The sequence below is a fragment of the Condylura cristata genome, unplaced genomic scaffold (genome assembly GCF_000260355.1).
Source record: "Condylura cristata isolate star-nosed mole 26May11 unplaced genomic scaffold, ConCri1.0 scaffold00001, whole genome shotgun sequence".
NCBI lineage: Eukaryota > Metazoa > Chordata > Mammalia > Eulipotyphla > Talpidae > Condylura > Condylura cristata.
The window spans coordinates 19,251,044-19,264,798 of NW_004567102.1; the positions used below are offsets into that span (position 1 = coordinate 19,251,044).

The 13,755-nt window shown below is 34.4% G+C and overlaps 1 protein-coding gene across 2 annotated transcripts in view; it reads right to left on the reverse strand.

Moving 5' to 3' along the window:
* The window catches only part of BMP5 (bone morphogenetic protein 5), a 105,803-nt gene that overhangs the window by 7,870 nt on the left and 84,178 nt on the right, over positions 1-13,755 (reverse strand). For both annotated transcript variants that reach the window (XM_004673587.2, XM_004673586.1), the window contains exon 4: positions 8,199-8,393. In XM_004673587.2, coding sequence (XP_004673644.1) covers positions 8,199-8,393 — 195 coding nt within the window. The remainder of the gene's footprint in view (positions 1-8,198; positions 8,394-13,755) is intronic.

Sequence of the window (13,755 nt, forward strand, 5' to 3'; positions counted from 1 at the left end):
CTGCGCCACCAGGGAGGGCCCAGTAACTTATTTTTTTAACAAAGCAACTAAAAATAAACATACTTTAAAAAATGGGCAGTCTCTTTTTCTATGAATTAATGCTACATTCACTCAAACAGTTCTAGCAAATCAAGTAGCAGTTTACTATCAAGTAGTCTCTTTTAAGATGTTACCTTCCAGTTTAATTATTCTCAACTTTTAATGAAAATGTGGGTGAAACAATGACCCAAATGGCCCATGTTAGCAATCCCTATCATATTTCTTTTATTTCAACTATTTATTTAATGCCTGTCTAGGAAACAAGATGATAACATATTGACCACAGAGATTTTTTTCTACTTCCATGTTGGAGTTATCCCTACAGTTCACTAGCTGCATTAAACTAAGTCACACAAGCATCTAGTGATGGAAAATGGAGAAAACATAACTTACTTGAAATTCAGCATTTTTATTTTTGGGGTAAAGGCTTCCTTAATCATAATAGTAGAGGCAAAAGAGAAGTGTCTTGCAATACTAAGCACAACGGCATGCAATGAATAAATTTCCTGTATCAATTTTGATAAAAGGGATATTTTATTCTGGTGTTAGCTTATCTGCATACAATTCTTGATACCTAGAATTTTTAAAAAGTCAGCTCTGCATTAGACATAGACCAGCAGAATTTTTCTTTAAAAAGACAGATAGTAAATATTTTAGGTTCTGGGATTTCCATTGCAACCACTCAACTTTGTTCCTATAGCATCAAAGTAGCCATAGATAGTATCTGCATGAATGGCTCCGGCTGTGTTCTAGTAAAAAATTATGTAGGGATACCAAAATACAAATGTAGAAACCATTTTTGGCGATTGGGTTATACAAAAACAGGCAACAGGCTAGGTTGGGCTCTCAGGGCAACTTTGGCAACATGTGCATTAAGCAATAATGGGAATATTTATCCACTCATTCTTGTTTTAATTAAATATATTGAATATGAACAAAGGTATTGTAGCCAGTGACACAGTATGCATGAAAAGCCATAAACTACATGTATGTTTATTTGAATTCCATATTTATTAAAATAAAGGAAGCATGACTTAGAAGTTAATATATATTTGTTCCAGCTATACAGTTTTCAAGCAGGCTAAGTGATGTATATAATGTAACATCACATAAAGGTAACGAGCAATGAAATTTATAACAGAACCTGGTTCCAAGAATCTGATTTCATAGAACGTTAAGACCATATGCTTATCCTGTCAGAAATAAAAATTAATGGATACTGAGTGAAGTAAACGTATCCAAACCAGCAAAATCTGTGGTTAGGTTTACTATAAATGGTTAGAGGGATAAACTATGGGAGAAAGGGCAAGGGCAAAAAAGGGCTTAGATTTAAATCTAAAAAAAATACTGATTTGCAGTTTCTCTTACTATGCTAAACTGATTGTTGATGAAGCTTGTGTACAAATGAAAAGTTATGTAAATAAAGTATTGAAAATTTCTAATGCTACAGTCCAAACCAGAAAGATGCTAACATTCCTCAACAATAATTCCAAGTGCTATAAATAGCATTCTCTATTTTGTCTCTTACTAGCAATACTATTTAGAAATTCACATTGGGAAACAGTGACAAAATACTGAAAGCAGTTTTAAATATGCAATTTCTTTATGGTCAGCTTCTGAAATCCATGCAAATGTAAGTTATTTTATAGTTGATTTCTTTTTCTTCTTTTTTTTTTAAATCTATTTTGGTCTAGAAAACAATCATGAAAAATGCATTATGGTTAAACTGGTAAAAATAATTCCTGAGATCTACATATGGTTTCAATGGTCTACCTAATAGTTCCTGAAAAAATAACCAACTAAATAAACATGGATTACCTTAGCTATGAAAGGAAGAACAGAAATCAAGTTTAACAAATACAATTATCAATGTGGGTTTCTTCTCTATTTTTTTTTAGTAGTATCATTCTCTTTGAGGGATGAAATAGACATATCTTTAAAAGAGAGGGGAAAAAATTACTATGTAGATTTTAACATGACAACAGCTTCAACAAGCCAAATGTGGTGAGACACTGCTCTTTCAAAGAAAAAGAAGAGATGTTAGCATTCTCACCCTTGATTTCCAGTGGAAAAGTCAGCATGTATAGTATCAGGCTTTTAATTAATTTCTAGAAAATGGAAATGACAAAGAAATGAAGATTTAAGAAGTAAAAGAAACAAGAATGTTGTTACAGTAGACCATTCAGACTATTCAGTAGTGTGCTTTTTTAATTATTATTAAATATATTTATTTATTTCACATCATCTTCATATTGTGCATTTTTTCATCTTGGTTGTAACCCGTGTGGAGTGTCCACCACCAATTCACCCGTGTGCCATCACCAGACTTTGGAGTAGAGAAATTTCGTGATAAACCTCAAACAAAAACCCCCCCTCCCCATGAGGGATTTCAAAATATTACTGTTTCTCTAGCTTAATTGCTGTCTTCCACATGCTCTGAATTCTTCACTTGACTTTATGTACAACCCAGTAGGAAGTACTGTTGTTTATTTGCATAGGAGTAACTGTGTCTACATACAAATCTGGAATACTAAACAGACACAAATAATAATTCTCGGGAATGTTTGCTTAACTCTGCTTAGCAAACCATCTATGTAGATGATCCTCTTGACATCCTCCCCTGAGGAGCTCATTGATGTAAAAACCTGTCTACAAACCTGAATTTCTGACTCCCTGTCAGATACCTCCAGTTCAAGTTTCTTAGACACCTGTGTCACTTCATATTCTTTAAATGCTCAATATTTTAGTTAACATAATCACCAGTTATCAAGTATCTCAAATCAAAAATTTAATGTTTATTTTCTTCCTTACCCATATCCATGGTGAAATTAGTACAAAAAGCCACATTTTTAGTCGATTTAACCTTCTGGAAGCCCTCTGGTTATGAAACTTCAACATTTTTTCCTGGTTACTTAATCCTAGGATAACATTACAAGCATACTACCCTCCTATATTTATGATGATAAGTCTTTTGTCTCTTTTATAGAATTGTTTTACTTCCTTGGCCAGGTATTTAAAATGTGAATGTTTCCTAGGAAGCTCCATTATTATGCTTTTCTCTTTGTTTTCTGTCAAAACAAAGCTTCATCAAGTCATGTTTTTTGAAGAATTCAGGCTCCTGTCTACATCTCTCTCCATCATCTTCTACTTCTTGACACTCCCATTTCCAAGGCCCCAGCCTTTGCTGGTTCATCCTGTATGTCTTGGTTTTCACTTCTCTCTACAGTATGTCATCTTCACTGCTCAGAGTGCTGGACTAAACTAATCAGCATATTTGGATTTTTCATTTCCATCCCTTTGTATCCCATATGCATTCTGATGCCAGGCACATCAATTATGAAACTTCTTTTTGCAGTTGCCAACCAGGCACCATAGCACCTTACCATCTGACCCACCATATATTAAATAATTTAATCCTCACAAACTTAGATAATCTTATCCTATGAGTAAAGTGCTCTTAGCATTCTTATTGATTGCTTTATTCTTACAGATAAAGGACCAGAGGCATACAGAAGTGACATTTTGTCTAAGATTATACAAGTAGTAAGTGGTGGTCTCAGGATTAAATGGCAGAATGGTACCTAGTTGACAGATAAATGGACAGAGAGATAGCTAGATAGAGCTAGACATAAATACCAAAATAATAATTGCTTTTAGAGTAATTTCAAAATTTTTCATGACATAAGTTCCAAATATTAGTTTCTTAGTATTAATTATCATAGAAAACATATGGGCTGTAGTCTTACATCTACAGTCTTGCAGATTTTCAACAAGTCACTGACTTTGAGAACCCCAAATTGCAAACAACCAACATATCTTTTAATAGAGACATGATTAGATACACTCTGATACAAGTACTACTGAATGTATTACAGCAGGTAAAGAATGAGTGTGTTCTATTTGAAAGATGTATGAGACAAATTGCTTAACTATACATAAAAACAATTCTATGTTAATCAGTTAAAGGCAAAACTTTTGTTAAAAAATAATCAGTGGGTTGCTAGGGAGAAGTGAACAAAGTATTTTTATATCAGTGAAACTTCTCTGCTTTATTGTAATCATGGGTATATTTCAATATACATTTGCTTAAGGTGACAGAATCTACATCAAGAGTGAGCCTTAAGGTAAACTATACACTGAGCAGTTACAATGTGTTAACAATGATTCCTTCTTGGGAACAAATGTACCAGTCTTATACTGTTGATAACAGGGGAGTTTATGTGTGTTTAGGAACAGGGTGCATATGAGAACTCTTATGTATCTTTTAGTTTTGTTGTCAACTTAAAACTGTTCATTTGTATATATATTGTATATATATAAATAGAGGAAAAGATTTGGCACTATGGGTTCCATGTTGATATAAATATATCAGTATAATCTACTTAACTTTATTTAATTATCTTTAATAAAAGACTAATTTTATAACATAAAGCATTCAAAAGAAACAATTCAGTTAATTATTCTTTTTGGTTTTAATTAATATCTGTTTGTCAAGAGGCATGAGTGTGCATTGTATGCATTAGGCAAGGGCTAGAGTTGAGAATAAATGTAGAGATGTTTCAATATTAATGACAGTTTGAAAGACTTGTACTAAGAAATCACCATGGTTTCAGCAGGGTTACTAATGATTTAGATTTAATTCATCTTCAAAGATCATAGTAGCAATTGTGTAATAATGAGTATTTCAAGTAGTTTTTCAGTGAACAAGGATATGACATTCATTCTGTTAGTTTTTCCAAATTCTTAATATTCTATTCTTTCTAACATTAATATAGTCTTCAGACCAGCATCTTGTTCTCAGTAGGTTCTTTAAAATCTTATCAATCAAGTACTCTTTTATATTAAGAGTAGATAAATTTAGCTATTGCCTTCATTTCCTTCTCCCTCTCCACCTGTATTCAAATTTGAACAAGCACCCATTGTACTACCTCATCATGAAATAGGTACTATCTTCCATAATCTTTGGCTAAACCTTTGTGCCAAACTCTTGAAGAGGAACAAAGGAGGATTTTCTGTAGAAAATCAGGAAGCAGTAGTTCTGTGTATATTCATCTAAACAGAGGAAGTTTGTTTTTCCAATATAGTCAACACATTTATGAACTGAACAAATATTAGGGGTTTCTGTTTTGTGATAAACATTGTTTTATATATTCCTTCCCACAAAAATATGGGAAAAATGAAGAGTTTGAATGCAAAAATCTATGAAAGAGGAAAGAAGTAAAGACAGCAAGAGTGACCTGGGTTTAAATTTTCCTGAATAATTGAGATTTTCAACAGTTGATGATATACTTTGCAGAAAAAAAAATGCAGTTAAGCAAACATCGAATACAACTGTTCACTCTCCCCACCTGCTTCTCTCCTAGTCTTGGAAGCTTCAAACATTTTATTGTAAAAACTTAGTGTTTTTTTTTTAATGTGGGTATTTAAAATTTTTCACTGGCATTTCAAGTCTCGTAAGTATCAAATTTTCTGTTTATATTAATTTTCCATTTGTTTAAACCCCTGTCTTTAGGCCAAATCCTATGAGGCTTCTCTCTGTTTGTTTGATTACTACCTATTGAAAGGTTAAGTCCCAGAGACATAATCCAGCTACTTTTTTTCTTACTATTATCAAAATATTAAAATGCTCCAAACTATCTACTACATATTTCACAGAAATGGTTGTCAGTGACAAACTTTTATAGGAAGAAAATATTGGTCTATATTGGAATAATTTTGTACTCTTAATGGTGTTAGGAAACTGGTGAAAAGTTATGTGATTTCTGCTCCATGTGTTTTCTTCATCTCTACTTATAGAAGTACATTTGTTACTTGTGGTCAGGAAGAGAAGATAAATAGAATTTACCAACAGGGAAAAGAACTTTGATGATTTCAGTTGCTGGAACTCCTCTGCCAGAGTCATTATGATCTCTAGCAATAAGTATGTGCCTTATAATTTTCTCTTTGTAATTTTCTCAAAAATTATTTACTATTCTATTTAAGTTTAATAAAGCTTTTTCTTAATGCAGTCTGCTACATTAAATTAAAAACCCTTCAACCAATTTGAAAACCATTCTAAATGAAAAGAAAAATATACAGCTTTGACAGACTAGTATTTACAAGGAAGAAAAGGTCTTAGAAAGTTATTTTCTCCATCTTTCATATTAAGCAATTATAATTTTTGCCAAACTAAATACCTTATGGAGATCTTTATAAAACAGCTTTTTAAGAAGGCATGTTTTACTTTCATGTGAAAGAGACAAGTCAACCGAGTTTTTGAAAATACTTTAAAGCATTGTTTAATACATTGTATGTAATTCAGTATACTATATTTCCATATAGAAATCTTCCCTCCTGCTTCTATTATTATATCCACAAATAGACTTCCTTCTAACATGATCCTGGTAGTAACACTTTAGGAAATGGCCAATTCTATTTAGTATTTTTGTTGAGTACTAGTTGCAAATATATATATATATATATATATATATATATAGTTTTATTTGTAGCCATTTTTGTTTACATTCATTTTGTATGTAACACACATGTATGAGTAAAAATAATTTGTAATATGACATCAGTTTCAAGTAACTTGGAAAATAAAACAAAGATTTTAGAAAAAAGAGCAAACACTATCTGACTTCTGACTGACTTTTTGAAAGAGTGAGCCATTCTAATTTTCTGAAATGCCATATGCAGAGGTCAATAAAGTTTGTCTGTTCTCCAGCTCATTCAGTAATTTGTGTATGATAGCTAGTGACAGAAGAATACATATTTAACAGGTGACCAAGCATAATACACTGATTTGGGAGATTCTAAGAATATCTTTATCTTTCAAAAATATTTATTTTCTTTTTGAAATAAAATAGCTGTAATTTTAATCTAAGAACAGCTTATAAAAATCTGTTTGTAGCCTGGGATGAACACTACCTAGTGTTATAAATCATGATTAAAATACTTTAGATTTTGGCTATTTGATTTTTAATGATCATCCATATTTTCATCTCCTTTTCTATCAATTAATAGCTTAATCTGTAAGCATTTTGGGTCAGTTGTATATTTGCTATGTTCTGTTGATAGATTGTACATGCATATTTTATGTTTGTATGCAGGTACATATACATACTTGAGGCACATTATCTAGACAATTGCTCTCCAATAAATTAATGGAAATATCAAAGAACCTCTTAATTCCCATACATCTTTTCAGCTTCTACTATCAGAAATAAACTTACACTGCATCATGATTCACATGCATTGTTTTAAATACTAAAGAAATATTTGCACATTGAATTTACCTCATTATCCTTTCATATTTGATAGGGTCTGGGGAAGTCAATTCAGCAGTTGTGTAGTTCAAGTTTGGCTAGTCTTTGTTGATGTAGTCATTTCATAATCTTGTCACTGCTAGCTTGATTTTTTTTTTTAAGATTTATTTATTTATGCACACAGAACTGGGATACAGGCCAGAGGTACAGTGAGAGTATTCACCAGAGACAGAGTAGGGCACAGAACAGGCAAATCTACCAAGCACACTGTAGTGTACCAAATACACTACCAAGACCTCAGGAGAGGTCTGTTGCACCATGTGGGACACCCTCCTAGTGGTGGTGATGTGGCTGTGTCTAGCTTCATAGTGCTGTGGTTTAACCAATTGTGCCACCAGAGAAGGCCCACTAGCTTGATTTTAATTTGAACTGAATCTTTTTTTTTTTTTATTCATACAGAACTGGGGTACAGGCCAGAGATGCGGAGGGTGAGAGGATTCACCAGAGACAGAGCAGGGAGTAGAACAGGCAGATCAACGAAGTACACTGCTGAGGGGAGCAGCGGGCGGCTCAGGAGAGGTCTGCCACGCCATGTGGACTCCTCCGGAGCAGGCGGGAATCGAACTCATGTGGAAGTGGTTTAAGCTTCTCAGTGCAGTGCTTTAACCCGCTGTGCCACCAGGGAGGGCCCTGAACTGAATCTTTTAACAGACGAAGGCAAGTCAGACTTATTTTAAAATGAATTACTGAGTGATTCACTGATGAAACATTCTGAACATGCTAGCTACATGGCTGGATGAGTTAATAGACCAAATGAAAGTACAGCAAGAGGGTAAATTTATTGTGGCTACTTGATTTGGAGTATGATCCCATAACTCTCAATGCACAAATGCTGCTCTCATTTTATCTTACCTCCAACACTGGACATTCTGGATGAGTCCTGATGAGAGCTGGATTTATTGCGGTTTTGATTTTTCCTTTTGTTGGCTGCTCTCACAGATCGAAGAAGTACCTCACTTGCCTTAAAAAAGGCCACCATGAATGGTTGTTTTGACTGAGGTCCATGTCTTCCCACGAGACCAGCAGATTTTACGTTGATACTGCGCCCTAAAAAACGAAGACACCACTGGGTTTATGAAAAGCGGTAAAATTTACCAAATTCTAATGAATTTGGAGGGTACTTTGAGAATGGGAACCATTTATAACATTATCAGAATGTTTCTTTACAGGCCTAGGATTGTTATAAACATTGAGAGTTTACTATTATAGACAATTATCTATGCTTGGCTTTTTATTTTGCATCATTCTTCTACCACAGAACACCCTCTGGCTGACTTCACTGATACTTCTCAGACCAGGAGTTCAGCAATATTATAAATGGAAAGGCTTGACTGCCATCAGCCTGGAAGCTTCCATATTAAATAACTATTTCAAAAATATTAGCTATATGCTCTTCTGCATTAAATGCCCCATAATTTTCCTCTAAGTGATAAAAAATTGAATGACAAGGAGGGTGTTTGTACTCCTCCTCTGCATTTCCAGTCATTCAAGTGTTAATTAGTGCTGGTTAACCTTCCCCTCTTCACCTCTGGCCTGTGCCCAACATACTTTACAAAGCTGTGCTCTACTGAAAGCTCTTCACAAGTCATTCTTGAAACCCCTGCTGGGGGCAGAGGTTTGCTTTAAGCTTCAGTTCTGTCTCATTGTGAAGTATTTTGAAGTAAACAGGGACATTTCAGAGTTTCTTATTCTTGGAGTTTTTGACAGTCCTGAATGTTTAGTAAAAGGATTTCAGAAGATCTTACACAAATCTGGAGGCTCTCAAAAAAGAGAAAAACATCCAGGGAATCCTGGAGAATCGCATTTGTTTCTAAATCAGCATGTATCCCAGATCCTCCTGAGCTCTTTGGTTGTGTACCAGAAACCAGGACTGCAACCAGGGCCTGAACAGGGACCTGTTATAAACCACGCTGCCTAGAGACCAGCAGTAGATGTTGACTAATGGCCTCTCCCATTGGGGTAGTAAGAATCATTAGTACAGTAGTGATGCCAAATATGTTTAAAGTGCTTTCTATATGTGTACAAGACTTTTTTTTTTTTTAGGGAAAAAAGTATTTTCCACATATTATTCAATTCCAAAAATATCCTAGGAAGTTAGTATACCTATTTTCCTCCATATACAATTCACTGATGCTGTGCTCTTCTAATTCAAATTATCACTGAAGATAATTTATAGGATACATAAAAATAAAAACATTGGCTGGTATCTAGTTTCATGAAAATCACCTAACGTGGATGAATTCAATATTAAATTGTAGTTGTAAATGTAGTTGAGAATTACTCAAAAGTCATGCAAAATGTCTAGTTTAGCATCAGGAATTAGCAATCTTTGAAGAGAAAGACATCATGTGATTTGAAATACGTGCATGATTTGACTCTGCCATGTCCCCTGAGAGATGTGCATGCTTTCTACAAGTATTTACTCAGTAAAGACTGAGGAGCAAACTGTCCATTATAGGATCTGACTCACCTTATAAGAAAGAAAAGGAAAACAAGTGCATTAAACAGCATCAATAGCATGTTAGCAAATAAACTCATGCTATTAACAAAGTTTACTTTGGCAGCGTAAACACTTTTTGTGTATGCTTGCATTGTGCAGAGACCTTCTACCATCAGAAAACGAGACCATGTCATGTGAGGCTATGCAGCTGTGGGGAGGGACACAGAGGTTCTTTAAAGGTGGAGGTGTTGGCTACAAAAAGGGAGTTGAACACAACTCCTGGCAACATCAGCATCTTCAACCATTCTTCCACAACATATTGGGAAAACTTGTTTTGTTTCTACAAGTATGAAAATGGCCATCTGCCTCACAAATGCCATTACACTCCCTCCTACCCAAGAAAAAACTTACAAATAATCAAAGCAGTAAAACTTAAACAAATAAGCATATAGGTTTCTCTTTTAAATGCAAACTTACAGTGGCTCTATGCCAGAGTCTATATTTCTTAGAAAAACTCTATCACTGGCATAAATGAAAGAGGCAGTTTGATTTGTGGTCAGAGCAGTTTCCATTCTACTTCCACTGTAACAAATGTATTAATTCAGCTCAGACTTCCTCCTTCTGGCAGCCCTTTTGCTGTAAAAAGAGAAATTAGAAGTTCTAGCCAAATACCATACCTTGAACTGACCCACTTCAATACATAAACACTTTTACAACATGTTTATTCAGGTGTAGCACTTGAAATTGGTTTAAGATGTTTCCAGTGACAGAGAACTCAGCAAAAGAAAAAAAAAAAAAAGAAGAACTGAGAAACTTAACTGCTATAGAGTAGAATAACTGGCAATCTGTTCTCTGAATTTTTGATTTTCTTTCTGTTGTGGAGTCTAACATAAAAGGCATTTGTTGAGCTTTATTTTGCTTTTTTAATGAAGTGTTAATTTAACAGGAACTAAATTTTACTTGTATATATCGATGACTACAGAAATCACTTCTAATATATGATCTCTCTAATGCTGAAGTAGGTTACTGCAAGATATTCACAAATAGAATACAGTAAAATCGGTTTTCCATTCATTACAACACACACTGACCCTTTTATAGTTAAGTAAGCACTTAACACGGAGTTCCAAGTTTTCTTTGGTTTGTGAGATGGTTTCTTTATTATTATTCTAAGACTCCCAGTATTTTAATTTTTATCTGTGGAGAAATAATACTACTCTAAAGATTTATATTCTGAAAACTGTAAAGATGTATGTATTTTACAAAGATGGGTTTCTTGGGCTTTACAAAGGTGGATATTGTATGTGAAGCAAAGTACCCTTCAAACGAATGTGAACTCCCTTTAAAATAACTTATAATATTATTAGGTTTCCTCTTGGTTTCCTTTTTACTTCAGCAATGAGGTGACTATTAAGATTCCATAAGTTAATGCTTGCTCAGTTACTCCTGGTCTAGAGCTACATTATAGAAGTATAAACTTTTTGATCTACTTTTTCAGACACAATATACCTACACTGATTTTGTTGATGAAAAGTTTTTGAATGGCTGAACAGTTGTTGTTGTTAGAAATGCTACTGGGAACTAAGACTATATTGCATGTACAGTGAATCTATTATAAAAATTACTTGACTATGTTGAATGTTGTTATTAAATGAATAGGGTGTTTTAGATATTGCAACTAGATGAAACTAACCTAAAATATTTTGACTTAGGAAAAATATACATAGGTGTGTGTCAACATGGATTAACTCTTTAAAGAGAACCTCACTTTTTTCTTTCTCTGTTTAAAAATACAGATAGATCATAGATAGATGATAGCTAGTTAGAAACTGTGTAACGATGAAGTACTGAATATGCATGGAAAGTAAAGCGGAGTGGGGTTATGAAAATAATATTTAAATAAAAGGGTAAGACATAAACTTGAAGTCAACCTCAGTTACCCTGGCATTAACCATGTTGAGTTATAGCTTGAACATTGGTAGGTTTAATCCACCAAGCGCATATTTGAAAGAAGATTATGTGACTTCAGTGGCAAGAACTCATCTTAAGGAAAAGGTGAAATCCTAAAGCCTAAAGCCTAAATTTAGAATGCCATCTCACTGTGTACAGCAGCAAAGATTTTACTATAACTTATTATTCCTTCTGGCACAGTACCAATAATCTTGACTAACTCCTATAGAAAAAAGGTGAGTCAATGAAAATCCAATGAAACTACTTTTTTTCACCCAAAGTCCTTGTGAAATATAAACTGTAGGTAGCACTACTTAGGAGCTTGGTTACAAATATGACACACATTATGGGAAAAAATTCTCCCTAGATCAGAAGAGTACCTTCAGAGCAGTTGCACAGGAGACAGGATAACAGCAAGAAGGCATAGATCCAGTATTGTCTCATCACTACCAGCATACGTATCAGCACTGACTTCAGAGAGTGGCAGTGGTTTGAGGAGAGCAGAACAGTATTCTGGTGTCATTGGCCATTGCAAGATGCACCAACAACAGTAAATATGTGAGAGGCAGTGCTGGTGATGGGATGAGGTGTGTCTGCAAAATATCGCTCTGCATAGTATTTTCCTAATATCATACACTAGGAATAGGAAAGAATGCTGGTTGGGAGAGGTGACAACAAGAGAGGAGAAATCATTGAATTGGACTCGTTCAAGCTTCAGTAGATATGAGGTCTCCCAAATAAAATGGTGAAAAGCGGAAATAAGAAAGGTTCTTTGAAGGACATATCAACATTCCAATGACTTCACCAAAGACCCAAAGAAACCCTGTTTATATCCAATTATTCCAGGCTTGTATGTGTAAAATTCCTGGACTGTAAAATAAATGGGGTAATAAGAACAAATAACAGAGTTTAGAGTTTGGTAGGCAGAGGTACTGTCTTTTGTATTTACAAAAAGAATACATCCTAGTATGTGACACTTCTTAAGAATTGTTCCCACCTTGGCTATCTTGTTTTTATCTCATCATTGTTGCATAGAAACCAAGAGAAGACTAATGTGATCAGCAAATATCCTGGCATGCTATTTCTCATTTATAGTAATGATAAAAATGAATAAAATGGGGTTAGGCTGCTATCTAAGGAAATTATTATTCTTTTCACACAGAAATCAAGAGGAACCCATCAAATTTTGATATCTTGGAAGCCAGAGATTCAAGACTTCCAGACCTGATACTCTGACCATTAGGACGGTGTGTTGCTCTGTGTTCAGGTACTGTGTTCCCATCATACAATCATTTCTTACTTAGAGTCACAGAGAAGGTTGACAAACAAAAGAGCCATCCCTAACTCACTGGTTTTATATTACAGACCATTCCTTTTAGAAAATGTGATTTTCAAAATGTTTATTTCTTTAAAAACATGGTTTCTAAAGGAGACTCTGACATAAAACAGCTCTTTAGAGAAATGTTGATGTTATAAGGATAAGTGGTTCCAAATATGAGCATTTAGTTTCCCTCCAGAATACACAGTTTGAAAAACATTCATTTGAGGATTTATCAGAGTCTAAACGTTGCTATCACTCTAAGATGTTAGCATAAATTCCAGTTTGGGTTTTTCCTCCTATAAAACCACACTAATTGACTGCTTAAGCCAAAACACCTGTGATGGAATGTGTACAGATGACCTTTCCTTCAGTTGGTAAAAGATTCTTGCATTATCCTCTATGGAGTACTTCACAGAAAACCAATGAATGCATTATTTCTCATTCACATATCACCCTGATCTTCAGTATTTCCAATCTGTGATAAAACTTGAGTCTTATGCTCCTAAGTTGCAGTTTCTGTGACTCTAAATTACACAAGGATTTTTTTTTTTTTTCCAGAAACAGATGGTTTAAAATGTACGGAATTCGGCCCTCCCTGGTGGTGCAGCAGGTGAAAGCACAGCACTGAGAAGCTAAAGCCACTTCCGCATGGGTTCGATTTCCGCCTGCCTCGGAGGTGACCACATGGCGTGGCAGAC